This window comes from Crocodylus siamensis, chromosome 6 (assembly GCF_052110815.1).
Source record: "Crocodylus siamensis isolate JL-2025a chromosome 6, ASM5211081v1, whole genome shotgun sequence".
Taxonomy (NCBI): domain Eukaryota; kingdom Metazoa; phylum Chordata; order Crocodylia; family Crocodylidae; genus Crocodylus; species Crocodylus siamensis.
Genome location: NC_143400.1, coordinates 26,404,972 through 26,425,042, shown reverse-complemented (window position 1 = coordinate 26,425,042; position 20,071 = coordinate 26,404,972). Strand labels below are relative to the sequence as shown.

The 20,071-nt window shown below is 54.7% G+C and overlaps 3 protein-coding genes across 13 annotated transcripts in view; 1 reads left to right on the top strand and 2 right to left on the bottom strand.

Moving 5' to 3' along the window:
- LOC149861895 (zinc finger protein 174-like) overlaps positions 1-13,242 on the bottom strand; it is a 26,607-nt gene extending 13,365 nt beyond the window's left edge. Inside the window, exons 1-6 of one of the 6 annotated variants that reach the window (XM_090054694.1) lie at positions 12,929-13,242; positions 11,426-11,997; positions 10,424-10,631; positions 10,107-10,196; positions 6,133-6,249; positions 1,844-3,931 (exon numbers count right to left, since the gene is read on the bottom strand). In XM_090054694.1, coding sequence (XP_089910820.1) covers positions 3,330-3,931; positions 6,133-6,249; positions 10,107-10,196; positions 10,424-10,631; positions 11,426-11,953 — 1,545 coding nt within the window. In that variant the 5' untranslated portion in view covers positions 11,954-11,997; positions 12,929-13,242 and the 3' untranslated portion in view covers positions 1,844-3,329. The other 5 variants (XM_090054696.1, XM_090054695.1, XM_090054699.1 and 2 more) reach the window with 5 other exon arrangements.
- LOC149861894 (zinc finger and SCAN domain-containing protein 29-like) lies at positions 12,022-18,673 on the top strand. The gene is made up of 3 exons (XM_090053841.1): positions 12,022-12,095; positions 13,833-14,163; positions 14,277-18,673. The coding sequence occupies exons 1-3, from the start codon at positions 12,022-12,024 to the stop codon at positions 14,505-14,507; spliced, it is 636 nt and encodes a 211-aa protein (XP_089909967.1). The 3' UTR covers positions 14,508-18,673.
- Positions 16,169-20,071, bottom strand: part of LOC149861893 (uncharacterized) — a 48,454-nt gene continuing 44,551 nt past the window's right edge. For 4 of the 6 annotated variants that reach the window (XM_090054569.1, XM_090054571.1, XM_090054573.1 and 1 more), the window contains exon 14: positions 16,169-20,071. The gene's annotated coding sequence lies outside the window, so the exon portion shown is untranslated. The other 2 variants (XM_090054574.1, XM_090054575.1) reach the window with 2 other exon arrangements.

Here is a 20,071-nt window from a genome sequence, read left to right as displayed (position 1 = left end):
CTAAGCCATAGAAAGCCCTTCTGAAACAGCCTCCCAGGAGCAGGAGGCAAGGTGAGGTGAGATTGTACAGGCTGGAAAGGAAGCTTGATGGATTGATGAATGAAACTATACACCTGGATGCCTGTAACAGCAGCAGCCTGGATGCAATGATCCATGAGGCACCTGCTAGTTGTGTGGTCCTATGGGGGTGTCTACACATGCATTTAAATGCGCCTAAATTTAATGTGCATTAGCTTAATCTGCACTAAGCGGGTTTAGGAGGGCATCTACATGTGCAGGTGTTAAAGCACATTAACGCTGTTGGGACTGATCTGGGACTAAAGATAGTCCCAAGTCAGTCTGCGCACACAGCATTAAAAATGCACTTTAACGCATATACACATATTAATGCACCTTTATTCATGCTTAAATTTGATACCTGCATTTGAAGGTATCAAATTTAGGCAAATAGCCTAAATTCACCATTTTTAATGTGCATTAAGGATGTGCATGCATAGACGTGCACCCCATTACTGCATTAACTCTGGCCAATGCGCATTGACGTGTCAGGTGTCCAGGTTGTAGCTGTGTTGGTCCACAGGCAAAAGGAATCAAAACTTCTGGAAGAGGTGATATCTTTTATTTTATTTAATTAAATATGACTTTTCTACTTAGGAGAATTTTTACAATCTCTGCTGAATTGCACTCTAATGAAGGGTGAGCGTGCCCAAAAGCTTGCAGATAAATACAATAATTTGCTTGCAAATATCTAGTTTGTCTAATAAAAGATATCCCCTCTTCCATGAGTTTTGATTTATTAAAGCGTCACGTGTAGTAGATGTGCCCTTTGTGATATAGCTAACTTGTTGCTGCAGGAAGTTGTCAAGGCAGACATCCCTACACTAATGCTGGCGGATGCTAGGGAGGGTATGGGCAGTGATGGATCACTCTAGACATACCTCCTCCCTGTAAAGGATCTGCCACTGCTAACCAGTGAATACTGGGAGAGATGGACCATGTGGCACTCATGCTTATGACAGTGGTGTAATTGCAGGCTTCCAGCCCCATTATGGGAAAAAAGGAAGGATAAGGAGAGACCTCTGTGAAACCAGGACTGTTATGGCCAAAAGGGGCAGGCCCTGGAGCTATATAAACCCCGCTTCAGGGAAGACAAGAGCACTCTGGTCCTCAGTGCCTGCCAGAGGAGATCCCTTAAGAGAGCTGTGAGCACGCCCAGGAGGGCTGGAGCTGGGGCAGGCAGCAGGGTTGAAGGGAAGGCTTGGAAAAAAGGCACCACAAAGGGATTAGAGTTGATTTTAACTCAGCTTTTTTGCAAGGCAGACCACTGGCTGGTAGGAGTCTTGCCACGAGGCACAGACGGGGGTGGTTAGGAGGCTGTGGAAGACACTTTGGGCAAGCGTTGAGTATTTATTATTTTGCAGTGACCCAATTTGGGCCAATGCTCTGTACAACTGCTTAGGAGGCAGCACAGCCTGGGGAATCGCTTAGGGAGGTCCCAGGGATGCTAGGTGGGCAAATCGGCAAAGGCTGAACACCCAGGGCTGGCCAAATGCACCACAGTCGTCAGGGTCTGCTACAGGCAGGGGATGGGAAGGAGAGGAGGAGTGGCTGGGCAAGGGTGAGGGGTCACACAAGGGAAAAAGGAGGAAAGCGGGTGATGAGGAAGCACCCCAGGTTTCTGCCCCAAGATGCAAGCAGGGGCAGGATGCAGGAGGAGGAGGTGAGTGTGGGGGAAGGATCAATCCTTGGGAGATCCCAGGTGGTGGGAGGCAGAGCTGGGTGATCAGGATGCTGCGCAGCGCTAAGACACGGGCTTATAGGCGAGACGACAAGGGAGCCACAGTCGGGGTGTGGAGAACTGTATTGTTCACAGGAAACGTAGAAAACACCCGTGATAAAAAAAAATTAAATATACGTCTTTCCAGCACATACCGTGTTGTTCTGGTGGCTTCTGTCCCTGCCGCAATGATTTACAACAGCCTCAGATATCGTCCTCTGAGAGGGTGGGAAACAAAACTGAGTCTCCTGAGCCACCTCCAGAGCCTCTTGGGAATAACGTCCATTGTCCGTTTGATGAATCCACGCCACGTTCTTCACCTTGGACACTGCCTTCAGCTGGGGCACCTATTCAGCTAGAGTTATGCTAGTCAAAAATGGTGACAAGAAAGGCAGCAAAGAACTGGGAATCAACGCCGGGCATGGGCAGAGAATCGGGTGCCCCTGCGTGCATTGTCCAGCAGTATGAGCAGGAGGAAAATGTGTGAAGGCAGGAAAAGGAAGACCCTGCTGTGATGGATGATTCCAGTCTGGAATTAGCCATGATGGGCAAATCCTGGAGGCAAGAGCTGAGAGAGATGGCGCGGCTCGCTGCAGATCCCAACACGCTCTGAGTCAGCTAGAGGCGGCTGGCATGCTGGCACCCCTTCCAGGTGGTGTCACTTGTGCCCCTGACACCTCCACTCACACCCAGGCAGCAGCACTCAGGGGCCCACTGCCTGAGGTTGCCCCCAAAAGGATTTGGTCCTTGCCCAGCTCATGCTCCTCGTTCTCCTGAACTGCCCCCGGATCTCAGCCATCCTAAGGTAGGGAGTAGGGAAGGGGCTGGAAAATCCCTCACGCCTGCCAAGGGATCCCCCGTTATGAGAGCACCGATGATGGAGAAAGGGCTTGGGGGGGCAGATCCACAGGAGCAAAACCAGCTGAACTGGGCCCTGAGGGCCTGACAGGGTAGAAGCTGGCAAACACCCCTGGCAGGAGCTTCTGGCCAGAAGGGTGTTGGGCAGGTAAAGAAAGGTGGCAGGCAGGGGCTTCAAAGTGGACAGCCGGGAAGGCTTCTCCCAGCATAAATCCCATTAGCGCTGCACACCAAGAGCCTCGCGCCCCGGGACCTGGGAGTGAGACCACAGATGATGGAGCTAGGAGAGGCCTGACACGCACTAGGCATCCATCCAGCCGGGCTGTGCTGTGGGAGGACGAGTGACATGGGTTCACTAGGGATGCTCTGGGTGTTGGGTGAGGTAGGGGTGGGCCTCAGCGTCCAGGTGCGGATGAGTGGGGGGGGGTCTCACCATCAGTGCTGACCCCTCCCTAGGAACCTCCCTGCTCACTACAGCTCTGCCTCGCTGGGGCCTGATCCTGGGCTGGATCCTGACCTCACTCCCCTTTTCTGAGGGGTGATGGGAGCAGTCACGCTTACACTAGCTTCCTGCAGCAGGCCAGAGGAAGGGGAAGCTCCCTTTCTTCCTGCGGTGGCTGGCGAGGGACGACAAGGGGGTTGAGCTCTTCCTGGCTGGAGCAGCCCCCAAAGCCTTCCCACGCTGGCAGCAGCGTCACACGTCCTCCTGGGCATGGACACGCTGATGCCGGGTCAGGTAGGAGGGGCAGATGAAGCCCTTGCCGCACTGAGCACACCGGTAGGGCATGTCCCCCGAGTGGATGCGCCGGTGTTGAGCCAGGTGGTAGGGGTGATTGAAGCTTTTCCCACACTCGGGGCACTGGTGGGGCTTCTCCCCGGTATGCACTCTCTTGTGCAAGGCCAGGTGAGATGGGAACTCAAAGACCTTCCCACACTCCGGGCAGGGGTGGGCTTTCTCCTGGCGCTTGGCGGCCTGCTCATGTTCCCGCGTGGGCTGGTTTGGAGGCCGCCTCACTCTCTGGTGAAGCTTCGTCTTGCCTCTCTTCACATCCCGCAGCTCCTCCCTGCACCCCTGGCTCCTCTTGGGCTCTGCCCTGGTTTCACTCTCCTTCCTGCCTGTGGCCACGTTCTTCCTCTGCTTCTGTGGTCCATGCAGCCTCTTTTGCAGCCGGCCCGGCTCAGGTCTCAGAGAACCCTTCTCCCCCAGTCTCCCTGGAAATGTCTGCGGCAGCTCCAGGTTGGCCGGCACTTCCTCAGGAGGCTGCTCCGCAGCTTGAACCAGCGTCCATGCGCCTGCTGGGTAGGGAAGAGAACCTGAAAATAAGTCCCTGTCCTACCGGCAGAGGCAAACATGGCTATTCCCTCTGGGCTGGGATGATCCCCAGAGCAGAGCTGGGCTTTAGCTCTTGTGTTTTCTTAAAAGGAATAAAAAGAGGCCTAACCTCCAGGATCCTGGGTCACTGCACATGCCATGCACCACGGGGGCTAGGCATAGGGTGCTTCACATGGCATAAGAATTGCCACTGACTGGGGCAGACTGTAGGTCCACCTTGCCTGGCTCCTGTGTCACAGCGTGGCATGGAAGTAGATGCCAAAAGGGAGGGAGAAATGGCCCTGAGCAGGGTTTTCTCCACCGATCCTCTCTGACTTGCAGCCTTCAAGTCTAGGAAGTTCTGATACACAGGCTATATCCCTAAGTCCCATGCTCAATAGCTACTGATGCCCCTTTCCTCCAAGGACATGTCCAATCCCTTGGTGAATCTGGCCAAACGCTCAGCTTCCACCATGTGTGAGGGCAACGAGCCCCACATTTTAATTCTACACTGGGGGAAAAAGAACTTATACATGTTACTTTTAAACTTACTACCTACTAGTTGCATGCTGTCACCTCTGGCTTTTGTCTGGTGAGAGATAGTCTATAATGAATCCCTATTGACTTTAATGTCCCCATTTAGTATTTGGTAAACCCTTCTCAGGACACAAGGGTTCTGATCCAGCACACAGACAGGCCTAGCCATGCTCACCCAGCTCACAGAGCCAGATGAGTTTGACACCCCTAGTTTAAGGGCTGAAACTAGCAGCTTGAAAGAAAGAGGACTGCTAAGGACTGGTCTATACCTTTTGGCCCTGAAGGCTGGTGGAGTGGGTCCACAGGCTAGATAGAGCCCCACATGCCAGGACAGGGTCTGCCATTTCCAATGGGAATTGGTCCCTGGGGCCTGGCAGTGCTTCTTCCCACTGGGATTGATCCCTGGGGGCCTGGTTTTTTCTCTTCCCGGCCCCCACACCAGGATTAGGCCGTGGAGCCCACCGCCACCCCCTCCCAGGTTCAGGTGCCTGATCCAGCATTCATGGTCTAAGTCTCCCCATGTCCAGAAATTTGGCAATAGGGGAGCGGTGCCACCACTTCCAGCACCAAATTTCCAGAGCCATGGGGAGCCCTACAGGCCAAATGACAAGAAGCCACAGGCTGGACCTGCTGGTCTATGCCACAGCACTTTTGGGTCATAGACTCCATGGTGTGAGCAGGGGTCCTAGGGGTAGCAACACTCAGGGCCCCATGCATGGACCAGAAAGAGGGAAACTCCCGTGCAAACCACGAGGTGTTGATATCCTCCAGACCTTGGAAGCAGTTGAATCCCACCCATCCCAGGGAGTCATTTAGTACCCCCGAGATACTGATGTCGTGCTTACTTTGCAACCTGGTGTGTTACAGCAGGGCGTTCCAGTTCAAGCTTGAGCATGAGCAGCCAAAGAAGAGGGTAGAAGAGCCCCCCTCTATAGACCAGCCCTACTGGCTCCCCACAACGTCTGCTGCTCATGCCAAATCCCCTGGGGGGACTACCATTCTCATCATGCCCCAGCTGAGAGCTTTCCAGAGATACGGCTATCGTCAGCCGGGGAAATAAGGCTCTTACACCGATCAGTGACAATGGCCATGGCACCCCAGGGATATATCTGCACCTAAAATTGGAGCACCAGGCTAGGCTCTGACCAGGACTTCCCTGGAGGCAGTTTCCCCCGCAACACTCCTGATGGAGACTCTGCCAAGGAGTCCAGAGGTCTACCTCTAGAGAAAGGCAATAGGAGACTCTGTTGACAGGGGGTTTCATGCCCCAATAGCCCTAACTGAGGGGAGAAGGAAACAACTGCTTATTTCTATGCCACTGGCTTGTAGGGAGTAGAAACAGCACCTGCCTGGACAACGCAGAGCAGGCTAAGCCATGGACGCTCAATCCCCAGCCGCCCAATTTCCGGACACAAGGGGATCCACGGGCCCCGTGTGCTGGATGGAGGAACCCAGCCCACACACTGGCTTCATACCATTCGTCCGGCCCGCAGGGCCAAAAGGTTGAACACCACTGAGTGAATGAGGTCAGCAACTTGCGGCAGGAGCTCAGGGTACATTGGCGGGGCTCCACTTCCCCCATCGCTCTTGGTACTGAGCATTTCTGTGTGAGCGGAGAGATGGTGGGGGAGCGAGTGCCAGGACTCACCTGCGGAGGGGCCCTCGGACCCTGAGCTTTCTCCACGGTCCTCGTCTTCGCAGACCCAGAGCTCCGCCTCCCCTCGCTGGATGCGGCAGATTAAGTCTGGAGTGAGACCGCGATACTCTGGGGATGCAGACAACAGGGTGGTTAAGATGGGTCCCTCTCCTTCCAGTGCCCAACTTGGATTTGCTGGGGGTAATTCCAGCAAAGAAATGGCAATGGGTTTATTCTCAGGAAGGGTTTGCCAGGAGGATTGTTGGAAGTCGAGAGTCAATAACAGATGGATCGTGGATGACTATGACATTTTATGGGAAAGAAAGGGCACAGGAAAGGACGATTGGGTAAGAACTGTAAATATGCAGCTACAGCAACCTTTCCCTTCAAAAGGAGGGACTGTTACAGGAGCAGATGTCAACGTAAATACTGGCCGGCAAATACTGCAGTGCGTATGAGAGTCGATGGGAGTTACGGAGACAGACAGAAGAAGGGAGGGAGGAAGAGACATGTTTTTACAGCACACAAAAGCCCATAACATGGTATCGATCCACATGGTTCCCCAGAAAAAGAAAAATTTTAGAATCACATCCAGAAGAGATGGTCATTTAATACAAGCACATTGCACAATGATTCAATACAAAAATATAACTAAAGCGAAAGACTGAAACCAAGGCAGCCTAACACAGTGTCATACTTGCTGACAAATAAGATAATGTTACATTATTATTTTTATATGATTATGATGATGATGCAATTTTTTTTTTTTTTTTTTTACATGAAATGGTGGAAGGAAGTATCTAACAGAAAGCCAGAGAAAGTCAACCAAGAGTCTGCTTATAATAATAAAAAGCTTGACATGGATACATGTTTGGATAAACCTAGGCTTGGCAGGATTCAGTATTTATCTGTAAACGGTGATAACCGTCGATTTTCATGCTCACAGACTGACATAAAAAATATTTCCATCGTTAATACTCAAAATTTATAGAAAGGGGATGTAAGGAAAATGAAGGCTGATGCAAAGAAAATGAAGCCTAGATATGTATGTGACAACAGGGGGAGCCAGTGCTACAGGACCAGGTAACTCACCACCTGGATAAGAGAGAGGAGGTCGACGTTGTATATCTAGACCTCCAAAAGGTCTTTGATTTGGTATCCCACGATGTTCTCACAGGGAAAAATTGGAGGATTGTGGGTTTAACTGCTCAACAGTCAGGTGGGTAGGGAGCTGGTTGCAGGGCAGGACCCAGACAGCTGTAATGAATGGATCCGTGTCGTCCTGGCATGAAGTGGGCAGTGGTGTCCTGCAGGGGTCGGTGCTTGGTCCAGTGCTTTTCAACATCTTTATCAATGATTTGGACGTGGGGCTGAAGAGCTTGCTGGCCAAGTTCACGGACGACACCGAGTTATGAGGGAGCACGGTCACGCTTGAAGATAGGCTGCAGATACAGGTGGACCTAGACGGGCTGGCAAGTTGGGTGGCTCGAAACCAGATGAAGTTCAACACTGAGAAGTGTAAAGTGCTCCATCTGGGGATGAACAATCCCCAACACATTCACAGCCTCGGTGGCGCCAAACTGACTAGCACCATGACTGAAAGGGACCTGGGAGGTAATAACAGCTAATAGTATGAACACGAGTCGCCCGTGTGACGCGGTGGCCATGAGGGCAAACAATACCCTGGCATGCATCAACTGATGCATCTCCAGCAAAATGAAGGAAGTGATTCTTCCGCTTTAATCAGCACTGGTGAGATGGCAGCTGGAGTCACCTGCCCCAGTTATCCTTCCTGCCTGGTGCAGGGGGCTGGACCTGATGATCTTGTGAGGTCCCCTCCAGCCCCGTACCATCTATGAATCAACGACTGTAGTTTGGACTGCAACGCCCAGAAACCAGAAGGGACTGGGAACAAAGGAAGAGGAAGTGACAAAGTGAACGAGACAGCTACGGGTGAGCAGAGCCGGGACTGATGGCAGCCCTACAGTCATTCCATTTGTCATTCATAAACCGGCTGCCCCCCAAGTCCCTAATTCTGTGCAATACTGAAAATTTTAACTGATGAAAATCAAAATAAATGCTTAAAAATAAGCAGCGATATTATCCATTGAAATTATTAAAAAATAAAAATTGAATTGTGCCAAGCCTAGATATTTGGAAGGAGGCTGTACTTACAGCTTCTGAAGAAACTGTAGGTGAAACCAGCTCTCCTAAGGAAAACCAGGTGAGAAACCTGGTCGGGAGGTGGCTGTGGATGGTATGGAGGCTCAGCGAGTTATTGAAGAAAAGAGGGAAGACTTCACTAAGTGGCATTAAAGATTTGGAACAGGTCATTAAATGACAAAAGCTGTATAACAGGCAGTAGCCAGAGAAGCAGCAGAGAAGACAGTGTTAAATTGGTTTAAATGCATGATGCATAAATACATTAAATGACTTGGGTAATGATGTGCCAGTGAGATGCCCAGTGCTATTAGTGACAGGCAAAGAGGACCAACATGTGATCAGAAACAACTTTTGCATGCCTGAGAGAGGTATTTTGAGTCTTCGTTGAAAGGAGAATTTCTCAGAGAACATTTGCATCCATTGCCATTGCAAATGTGGCTGACCTGACAAGTTGCAGTGCAGAGGAAATGAAGAGATGAGTAAGTAAATAGCAAAAAATAAAGGTAAATAGCAGGGTCAGATCCCCAACCTGTGGAAGGTCCTGAAGGAGGAGAAGATGAAGAAGAAGAGTGGTTACTGGGCTTAAGGTAAAACCAAACCCTATACAAGATACTACATGAATGGTTATGGTGCATAAATAAACACTCTTGATCAAGCAGACTGGCAGGCAATCCCAAGGTTACGAGGCCAGGAGGACAGTCACATCGACTGATGTCACTGGGAAAAGACAACCTCAGTGATCTGTACTGCGGGTCATAAGTAGGGTGACCATAAGTCCCAGTTTAACTGGGACAGTCCTGAATTTCAGAGGCCCGTCCTGGGTGGCTGTTGCGAATGATAATGGGTGTCCTGGAAATGCAGGGGCACAGAGTGCCTTGTAGGTGGGCACGCAGGCCCGTTGGGCTGCCCTGCATGCCACCCTGTTCCTGCCAGCTTGTGAGAGTGCGACAGGCAGCAGTTTCCCAGGTGACCCAGATTTCCTTACGATCAGCCTTGATGCTTGCAAAGGGATTCCAGAGTATACCCAGAAATTTTTAGAAGAACAAGAAAAGAAAAAAGTAAGTCAGAGAGCCCAGGTCTCAAAGTAAAGATGGTGAAACCAGAATCTGTGGTCTGCAGAGATAAAGATGGAAAGAAATATGGACACTCAGTGCCTCCTTGTTAGAAGTACTTGGCCTCCATCACGTACACATATGACAGGAGAGAAAGAGCTGAGGAAGTGGAAAAGCCACACATTGAAGCAGCAGCTGGTGCTAGGGTCTCTGTTACTATCCAGCCTGTGTAGTAACCCAAGGAGAGAACGGGGGTGAGAATGTGTACACGTGCCCTGTCTGTAGCTGAACTTTGGTTATAGCTGTACAGGTTACGGTATTTGATCGACGTGTACTTCTGCAATCTCATGGTGTAACTGGAAAATAATCATGCGAGGTGTCTGGCAAGCACCCAAGGCATTGTCTGCCTGCCCTGGAGGAAGTCAGCTCCTCTACAGAGAAGGGAACTGAGAGCAACGGTTCTTTAGCCAGACAGACCCCAGGTGCCTCAGGGAGGCCAGAACTTCCTGGAGGATTTTGGTGATTTGTGAGAAGGCCAGCGGGGTCTTGTTGTATGTCACTGAGGAAGCAGCTGTGGGATAATCTTGGTCTTTTGGACTTTTCCTGGAGGGTCCGAGACCCCAGCCACCAGGGCTGGTCAGATCAGCAAGACTTGTTTTTTCAGAGCCAAGAGAGGAGGACAAGCCAATGTGTTGGAGCATCAAGCAGGACTAGTTTTCAGCCGAGACAGTGCCTCTTGCTGCTGGGAAGCGCAGAACCGCAGCTCCTTACCTGCTCCTGGGGACGGGTCTCGCTTGGTGAACCAGCTGGTGGAGCTTTCATCGGCTGATGAGTCCCAGGTCTCCTCTGTGTCGGGGGAATCTGAGTCAGGGCAAAGCCTGGGGGTTAATTGAACAGAAACCAGCCAAAAGCCACAGAGAAAATCCATTCTCCCCCAAGACTTGCACCAACCCATCTCTACCAAGAGGGCTCCCAGGAGCCACGAGGAGTTCAAGCCCCCCACTCCAGAGGCTCAACGACCAGGCAGACACCAAGATCAAGGCTGCTCAGTCACGTTATGGGGCCTGTCCTTGCAACTGGCACGTTACCTGGCTCCTGGTGGGGTGCAGGCTCCTCTTTGGGGACATGAGGCAGCTCCTCCTGGGGATCTGGGGCTCCACCCTGTCCTGCCTCCTCCTGGGACATGCGAGCAGGGTAGGGTTGTGGCACCACCCAGGAGTCGAGAGGTTCTTGCAATGCCCCCGTGGGTGTCATGATGTCCGAGGCCACCTCCTCAACCTTCACACGAACCGTGACCTGGGGACAAGGAACATGTCACAGGGGAGGCAGGACCTGGGAAAGACAGGATGGGAGTGAACATCCCCAGATGCCTGGAGAGCAGGGTGGCAAGACCCAAGATCTACCATTGACTGGCTCAGACCCTAAGTCAGTCTTGCCCGGTCTCATATGTCTCACTGGGGCACACAGCAGAGGCTAACAGGAAGAGAGAACTGGGTCTGACCAGGGTTTCCCCCCCCTGTTTCTCTCTAACTTACAGCCTCCAGCATTTAGGGGCTAGGAAGGTCTGATTTGGAGGCTGTGGCTCTCACACCCATGCTCAACAGCCCCTTTCTCCAAGAATGCATTCCTCGTTGCACCTGGCTACTCTCAGCTAACAACAGATGCGGTGGCAATGAGCTCCACCCTTTCATAAAAGCATTCTCCGATGCAGTCATCAAAGCGTGGATGTGTGGAGGTCACATTGAGTCCAACCCCTGCCTGAAGCAGCATCGCCCCGTCCAAACTACCCCAGACATGCCCATCGTATAAGACATGACACGGTACAGACATCACACCCAAACCTCCCACACGGAAAGCGAGAGGACCATGGCAGCCAAGGTCCTGCTGCTGCAGAGGAAGGCAAACCTCCACCCAGTCCACACCAATTGGACTGGGGGGAAAATCCCTTCCTGACCCCAAATTTGGCAGTCTGACCCTGAGTGGAGGTGCAAGAGCCTCTAGCCAGGACCCTCTGGCTTTGTCCCAGCAGGAGCACCGGCGGAGCCCAAAGTCCCCTGCCAAAACAGACGGCGAAAGTTAAATGCTCTCACGTGGAAGGTCTCGTCCTCCGGCTGCTGCAGCTGAAACCCCTCGGCCAGGGTCACGGCCTCGGCGCAGGTCTCCACGCCGCGCCCCCACTCCTGGCTCTGCATCTCCTGGGGCAGGATGGCCAGGAACTGCTCCAGCACCACCAGCTCCAGGATCTGCTCCTTGCTGCGGCGCTGGGGCTCCAGCCAGCCCCGGCACAGCTCCCGCAGGCGGCTGCAGACCTCCCGCGGCCCTGCGGCCTCCTGGTAGCGGAAGCCGCGGAAGCGCCGGCGCCACGTCTCCGGGTTGGGGGTGGCCGAGGGCAGCTTGGCGTCGGAGGCCTGCATCACCTCCTGCCACTGGATCTCCCAGCGCTGGACCGGTTCCTCCGGCGGCTCCTGCTTCACCTGCTGCGGCGCTGCCCGCCTTGGGGACGACCCGCCGGTCCCGGCTTGCACGACGGGAGGCACTTTGCCTGCCGGGTCCTGCTCCTCCATCATCACCGGGAAGGGGAAGCCCGCGGCTGGCGCTGGCTCCAGCTCTGCGGCCATCTCCTCTGGGCTCGTGCTCACCGGGTGTCAGGGCTCCTGGCTGCCTGCAAGAAGGGCGTTATCGTGTGATGGGAGCGGGCGGCCCCACAGCCCCTGGCCTGGCCCGCACCGAGGGGCCACGGGGGTCCTGCCCCAACACGGGGTCTGGGCCAGGCCCTGAGCACCCCCAGCCGCACGTGCTGCTGGGGCCCTCATTCCCGACCCGCAGCCCCCTGCCCACCGCCGTGCCCCTCGCTCCCGACCCACAGCCCCCCATGGCTGGCTGTTCACCCCGACCTGCACGGCTGGTCCCCGCAGGCGGCAGGAGGAGCGAGGCTGCACTGCCCTTCCCGTCCCTCCCCTTCCTGCTCCCGCCCCCAAGAGCCCTCCCTCCTATGGCAGGATCCTTCAGAGCTGGGAGCTTAAAAAATCCCTGAATTCAAAAATAAAAAGCAAATAATCACATTATTTCTAACAAGTCCCTTTCCCTGCAGCCCTCCGGCAGCTGCGCGCCCACCAGAACACGCCTGCTCCAAGGCTGCCCTGGCAGCGCCTGGGTTGGGGGCTCGCTGCATGCCCTCCCCAGGGAAAGCAGAGTCTGTCCTACCCCATCCTCTTGTGGGCTAAGATCAAGGGTAGTCGCTGCACTGGTCTGGTACCCGGGCTGAGATGGATGCGAATGGCATTGTGTAGCGGAGGGTGCGCTCCTGTGCAATGAACTATGGAGGGGGGCTCCCCTGTAATTTGAACCCTGGATTTAGGAGTATCTGAAGCCCCAAGCTGAAAAGTCAAGGGGGGAAGGGCACTTGCTGGGTGCAATGCCAGATGTGTTGAGTGCTGCGCTCCATCAAGGGGATTTGGAGCGTATTTGGCTAATTTCACCTAAAATACAAAAAAAGGTCCCCAAACCCCCCAGCTCTGTACTGCCCCGGCTGGTCTGTTCTTTTGTGGCTGTTCTTCTCCCTGCCCTTCTCCCCTGCTAGCCTCGCTCCCCACCTGGCCAGGCGATGCTTCTGGCCTGGGAGATCCAGTCCGGTCTGTTTGGGGCGCAGTTGCAGACAGGCCTAGGTGCTGCTGGCTGAGCCCAGGAAGGAGCGAGGAGCCTCCTCCTGTTCCTTCTAGACCTAGACCCAGTGCAGGGCCAGCAAATGAGCCAGCAGTGAGGAGGCGAGGGTGGAGCTGCAGCAGGATATGAGGTTGCTGCTGCATGCAGGAAGCCTCTCCCAGCTCCAGCCCAGGCACCAGCAGCAGGAGGAGCAGGACCCCAGTGCAGCCACTGGTCTGGGTGGCTGCTGCGCTGGGGCTCTGGGCTCGAACTGGGCCTGGCAGGTGCGTGCAGTGGGGCTCAGGTGTGTGCAATGGGGCTCGCTCCCCCAGAGCAAGGAGGGCTGGTAGGGGACGTGGCTGCAGGGGAGTGCCAATACAGAGCTGGGAGCGGCTGGCTGCAGAGTGAGGGGCTGTGGGTCAGGAGTGAGGTGCACCATCGGGGCTGCGGGGCCGGAGTGGGGGGCATCGGCAGGGCTAGCAGGGACAAGGGGCACCAGCAAGAGCTGCAGGTTGGGGGTGAGGGGCATTGGCAAGACACTGGGGGGTGGAGGGACAAGCAGTTGGCTGTAAGGTGAAGGATGGGCAGGGGCTTGGGCTGTCTGCTGGGTGGCAGTGGAGGTGAGGGGCTTGGGGAGGGTGGGCAGGGAGCCAAGGGGGTCTGCTGATGCCAGGTGTGGCAGGGACAGGGGCACAGCAGTGCCAGGGGTCCTGGCTCTCTCATCATGTGATAAAATCCATGCCGTCTCTGCCCTGCAGAGGCCCCACAGGTGAGCAGCTGGATGGCAAGAGCTGCAGCAAGATCGCCACTGGCAGAGACCATGGCTGCCAAGCCGGGGTCAGCACCAGCTTGAAGCCGCCGCTTTCCAGCACCAGCACCAGCTCCAGGCAATGAGCTCCCCACCCCAGAGACGCGGTGCCGGCGCTTCCGCAGCTTCTGCTACCAGGAGGCCGCGGGGCCGCGGGAGGTCTGCAGCCACCTGCGGGAGCTGTGCCGGGGCTGGCTGGAGCCCCAGCGCCGCAGCAAGGAGCAGATCCTGGAGCTGGTGGTGCTGGAGCAGTTCCTGGCCATCCTGCCCCGGGAGATGCCGAGCTGGGAGTGGAGACGCGGCGTGGAGACTTGCGCCGAGGCCGTGACTCTGGCCGAGGGGTTTCAGCTGGGGCAGGCAGAGGATGAGACACTTCAGGTGAGAGCGTTTCCCCACGACATCAATGCTGCCTCCCCGTCTCCATGTGTCTGGGGATGTTTACTCCCACCCACATCTCTCGTAGCTCCCGGAGACTGTTGTCTTGTCCCCAGGTTACAGCACGCGTGAAGGTCGAAGACGTGGCCTCAGACAAGATGGCAAGTGCTGGGGCATTATGGGAACTTCTCAACACCTGGCCGGAGCATCTGCAGCCGTATCCTGAGCACCTGCCTCAGGAGGAGGCAGGATGGGGTGAAACCCCGGGGCTCCTGAATGAGCCACGTCATGTCCCCAAAGACAAACTCTGGCCATTGCAGGGCTCAGGTACCGTGCTGAAGAGATAGAGGTATGGAGGGGCTCTGATCGCAGAGCCCACCTGGCTGCTCCGCCCTCGGGGTGAGGGGCTCATATCTCTCCTTGAACGGAAGAACAGCAGAGCTGCCCTTGACTAGGACAGACCCCGGGTCCAGCTTGCCCAGCTCTGGTGTCACGTGGCGGTAGGGAGTGGAGGCCAAAAGCAAGCATGGGTCTGAGCAGGGTGTTTGCCCCAGTTTCTGTCTCCCTTGCAGCCTCTGGTATTTTAAGTCCGGGAAGGTCTGACTCGGAGGCCGTGCCCCCTGTGCCCATTGCACAGCTATGGTCCAACAAAGCCCCCGTCCTGCTGTGGAAACAGATGAAAGATCCTTTATCTTCGGCAGAAATGCCAGCCAACTTGGAGCTTCCAGGGATGTCCCCAGGGCACTTAGATGGGAAGGACACCCGAAGGCCGGAGCAGGATCAAGCGTGCAAGAGGCTGCACAGGCCACCAACGCAGAGGGAGAATATGGCCCTGAGTAAAGTGCCTGCTTCAGTTGGGTGCGAGAGTGGAGATGGGGCCATGCCCAGAAGAAGCCAAGGCTGTGAGAAAGAACTTGAAGAGCTGAGAGACACGATAAGCTGCAAGAGGAAGCTTTCTCCACGAGAGGGGCTGTGCCCACACCCAGCTGGTAGGGTAGATGCCAAAGGGGAGCAGGAGTTTGGTACTAAAGGCAGGGAGAAACCCCCCCACTGCCCACAGTGTGAGAAGTGCTTCAGTGGCCTGTTGCCCCCTGACTGAGGGCACTTTGGGGAGAAGCCCCACTGGCGCATTGACTGCCAGGAGAGCTTTGTGCACTACACAAACCTGTCCCGGCATCAGCATTTGGACTCGGCGGAGAGGCCATACCGCTGTGCCCAGTGCCCGAAGAGCTTCAGCCACCCTCCCAGCTCGCCCAGCACCAGCCCATCCACTCCGGGAAGAAGCGGTACCAGTGCCCGGACTGCGGGAAGGGCTTCACCTGCCCCTCCTACTTGGCCAAGCACAGGCGCAACCACTCGGGGGAGAGACCGCATCAGTGCCTCAAGCGCTCCAAGAGCTTCGCGTGCCACTCAGACCTGACCCGGCACCAGCACATGCACACAGGCGAGAGGCCGTACCGCTGCACCCAGTGCCTGAAGAGCTTCAAGCACCCTTCCCACCTGGCCCAGCACCGGTGCATCCACTCAGAGAAGCCACATCGCTGTGCCAACTGCGGGAAGGGCTTCACCTGCCCCTCTTACCTGGCCCAGCACCAGCGCATCCACTCAGGGGAGAAGACCCATTGGTGTGGAGCATGTGGGAAAGGTTTCACATGCTCCTCCTACCTGGCCCGGCATCGGTGCATCCACACACAGGGACAACGGTAACACTTCTGTCAGCCTAGGAAGGGTCCAGGTGTTCCCACACCTTCAGTGTCCATCAACATCCACAGTCATTTCTCGATTCAAGGGTGATCTCAACCATGGCTCACTGATGGGTCTTGAGGTGCTGATGCTGTGTATACACATTTAGATAATATGTGGAGTTCTCCCAGGTTTGTTCTCCTGGTAGAAAAACTTACCCAGAGCCACATGTGCTGACATTCGAGTGCTGAGGCCCTAAAGAGGAGACAGCTTGCAGTGCTGACATTGTGCAGGGAGGGTGGGGGGCCTGTGCACATAGGGGCTTCTGATTCTCTGCCACGCCCAGTGTTGACCTCCAGTTCTTTGCTGCCCTTCTCGTCACCCTATCTGCCTGGTGTGACAGTAGCTGAGAAGCTACCCCCACTGAAGGCAGTGTCCAAGGTGAGGAACGTGGCATGGCTTCATGAAATGGCCAATGAATGTGCCTGGTATTCCCGAGAGACTGGAGGTGGCTCAGGGGACTCCATTTTGTTTCTAACCCTCTCAGAGGACAATATCTGAGACTGCTGTAAATCACTAAGGCAGTGACAGCAGCCACCAGAACAACATTATGTACTGGAAAGATGTTTATTTAATTTTTTTTTAATCACGGGTGTTTTCTACGTCAGCCCCCAGATCCGTCTACTGCAATACATAGTCTCTGACAGAGACAAACAACAGTTGCTTTACAGGGAGGCGGTATGAATGGGGCATGGCTAAGCTGATCCATCCCCTGTTATACCCTTTCCAGCACCAGCCAGCATTGGTTTGGGGATGTCAGACGTACCTGACTTGTACTGGGCACATCTACACGTGTGCATTTGCTGTGCAGTAACCAAAATTACTGCACGGTACGGCCAGGCGTCTACACACGCACACCCAAACTGCTCAGTAAATATGGGAACTCACACCAGTTTGGGCATGAATTTGATACCTGCATCAAATTTACACCCAATCAGTTACTGTGCAGTGATGCATGCGTAGATGCCTTACTGAGCAGTAACACTGTGTGCGTGGGCTGACTTGGGACTAACTTTAATCCCCATTCAGTCTAAGCACAGCATCAATGTGCTTTAACTCCTGCACGTGTGGATGCCAGCCTATTCCCATTTACTGCACAGTAACTAACCTAGTGTAACTGCACGTGTAGACATGCCCACTGAATAGCTCCCAATAGATCTGTCCTCACAAGAATATCTCCTTCCATTTCGATCCTGGCTACTCTCTGCCCCAACAACCTCCTGCAGCAACAAGTTTCACAAGTGAACTATATAGGAACAGTCCAGCTGTCAGGGGCCATCTTCATTGTGTCCACACCCCTGCTGTTGTAAGCAACCGTGACACAATCTTATGCACAATCCCCTCAAGCTCCAAGTGTGAGGTCGTGCCCACCTGGGGGTCCCTGGGCTCAACGGGGGTGCAACAGGCTTCCTTCCGCCTGTGAGCCTCCTTCTGGAGCCGGGATCAAACTGCGGCTAAGCCATCGGCGAGCCCTTTTTAAACTGTGCATATGCAGAAGGGCTCACCAACAGCACTGTGCTGCTCTAGGGGCTGCGGGGGTCCCTGCCCCATGGAAGAAGGGGACAGGTGAGTGCCCCGCCCTTCCCCTGTCTTACACACTGGCGGGACTGGTTGTGTAGCTCCCTGGGGGCTGGGCCAAGTAGGAGCCAAAGGGGTGGGGGGGCATGTGTCCCTCCTCAGCTCCGACTCAGCTGCCCTGCAGCTAACTGGGTTGGGGTCCCTCCCCCCTGCCGTGGGCCCCACCTACCTCTGGTTGCGCTGGAGGTCCAGGTCGGAGTCCCGCTGGGGGTCCCTGAGTTCAACGGGGGCACAACAGGCTTCTGCCTGTGCGTCTCCTCCCGGAGCCAGGGACAAACTGCGGCTAAGCTGTCCGTGGGTCCTTTTTAAACTGAGAAGGAGACAAAATCTCCGAAGATGGAGAGTTCACCAGCTCTCTTGATAACCTGTGCCAGTGCTTTACTGCCCTCCTAGTGAAAAAGGTCTTCCTAATAACTAACCTCAACTTCTCTCGCTGCTCCTTGCTCTGTCATCTGCCCCCACTGAGACCAGTCCAGCTCCATCCTCTTTGGAGCCACCCTGCAGGGAGGTGAAGGCTGCTATTCAATCCCCCCTCAGACTAAATCAACCCAGTTCCCTCAGCCTCTCCTCGAAGTCGTGTGTTCCAACCCCTTATTTTCATTGCTCTCCAATGGACCCTTTCCAATTTGGCCCCATCCTTTCTGTAGTGGGGGGCCCAGAACTGGACACAGGGCTCCAGATGTGGCCTCCCCAGTGCCGAATGAAGGGGAAGAATCAATTCCTTTGATCTGCTGGCAATGCTCCTACTAATGCAGCCCAGGATGCCGTTAGCCTTCTTTGCAACAAGGGCACAGTGTTGGCTCTAATTCAGCTTCTTGCCCACTGTAACCCCTGGTCCTTTTCTGCAGAGCTGCTGCTTAGCCAGTCAATCCCCAGCCTGTACCAGCATATGGGACTTTGCACTTGTCCTTAATGAACTTCATGGGATTTCTTTTGGTTCAATCCTCCAATCTGTCTAGGTCTCTCTGCATCCTAGCCCTATCCTCCGGTGTATCTACTGCTCCCCACAGCTTGGTGACATCTGCAAAGTTGCTGAGGATGCGCTCTATGCTATTTTCCACGTTGTTGATGAAGATACTGACCCAAGCCAGCTCCAGGAAGCTCTATTTGTTTTGCTTCAATTTTAAACAGAATCATACAACCCTAAACCCCTAGCATTTTAGTAAAGTTTCTAGTTTAAACTGAAGAAAAACAGATGTTGTTCCATATGTGATGAGGCACCTCACTGTCTACAACCCCCTTTGCTACATCCTAGATCTGCTCGTGGGTCTGGAAGCGCACCAAGCCGCGCCAAGAGGAGATAGGGACAGGGACATCTCAGGACTCAGTTTCCATGTTTTTCTTTAACAAAAAGCTAGTTTCTTTTATTGAACCATGAAAACCATAAGCATATTCCCAGCAGGGCATCTTGCCTGTTTGTGCTGTTTGGTTTTTGAAGAGGCTTCTGGCCACAGGGCCAGGGTTGCACCTGGATAGCAGGGAACCGATGAATGTGCTGGCCAGGCAATAGCTTCAACAGCGACTGCGGATGGAGAAGAGGGAAGATATCCCATGTCCTGATCCTTGAGCCCTCCATGCATCGCTGGAAGCTGCACCATGGATGGAAGGCAGGGGTATCACAGCCTGCCTCAGAGAGCTGTATGGGTGGCCAGACCCATGCCATGTCTGTGGCCAGATCCATGCCATGTCATGAACCTCCCAGCACAACTGCCCTGTCCATGGGATCTTCTAGGACTGGGGCAGAAGCCTTGCATGTTGGGGGTGTGTGGGGGGGGGTCTCCTGCCCTCTTGTAGGAGCCAGGTGTGTTAGAGGGGAAGAGACAAGGCTCTGGGTTCACTTAGGACCTGAAGGTTCGACATGATGGCAGCCCCATGCTTCTCGAACACTGCGGTCTTAATATTCCTGTTGTTCTCTGCTCTCAGGGGAGATCATGGCCACATGCACCCTGGACCACACCTTTCCTTTTGTCCCCAGTTGCCTGACTCCAGAAAATCCTCGCCCGTGCTGGCCACCGCTCCATGTCCCTTAGTCATGGTATTGGGATCTCCATCCTGCCCCCTCCTGCCTCCAGCAGCACTGATGGGCTGCCCTTACTCCTTCCTGCAGGAGGCTGGGTAGCCACCCCGCCTCCCCTCTGTTGCTGGCCTGAGGTTGGATCCAGGTGCATGCCTCCTGGGAAAGTGGGGTGGAGGTCTCAAGAAAATGGTGGGGTTAGATCATGTGGCCCTGGAGGAAGGTACCAACGACCCTCTGGGCTTTCAGCTTATCCCCTGAGGAGCTACATGGCACCCTGTTATACGCATCTTCAGCCTCCGCCTCCCCAAAGTGGGTTGGCAGCTTAAGGCAGCATCCACCTTCCTTGCACTGGCCATGTCCCCTTACCACAGCTCCCAAGCCAGAGGCCTCTGCTAATGGGTGCTAGGTGTGCAGCGCTTACGGAAGAGTACCAGAGACTCCATCATCTCCTCTTTACTTTGGCATCTTGTCCTCAGCACCTCTCGCATGCCAGCTGTGCTGCAGTCTGCCGGCCTGGCCCTGGATGGTGGTCACACTGAAAGCTGGCTCTCCTCCCATCTACAGGGGTGCAGG

Bases quoted from the DNA above. Each gene is read 5' to 3' on its own strand.
- LOC149861894 (XM_090053841.1), top strand. From the start codon at position 12,022: ATGGGAGCGGGCGGCCCCACAGCCCCTGGCCTGGCCCGCACCGAGGGG. The intron at 12,096-13,832 runs GTCTGGGCCAGG...ACCAGCTTGAAG, and splicing joins GGGTCCTGCCCCAACACGGG to CCGCCGCTTTCCAGCACCAG. The intron at 14,164-14,276 runs GTGAGAGCGTTT...TCTTGTCCCCAG, and splicing joins CAGAGGATGAGACACTTCAG to GTTACAGCACGCGTGAAGGT.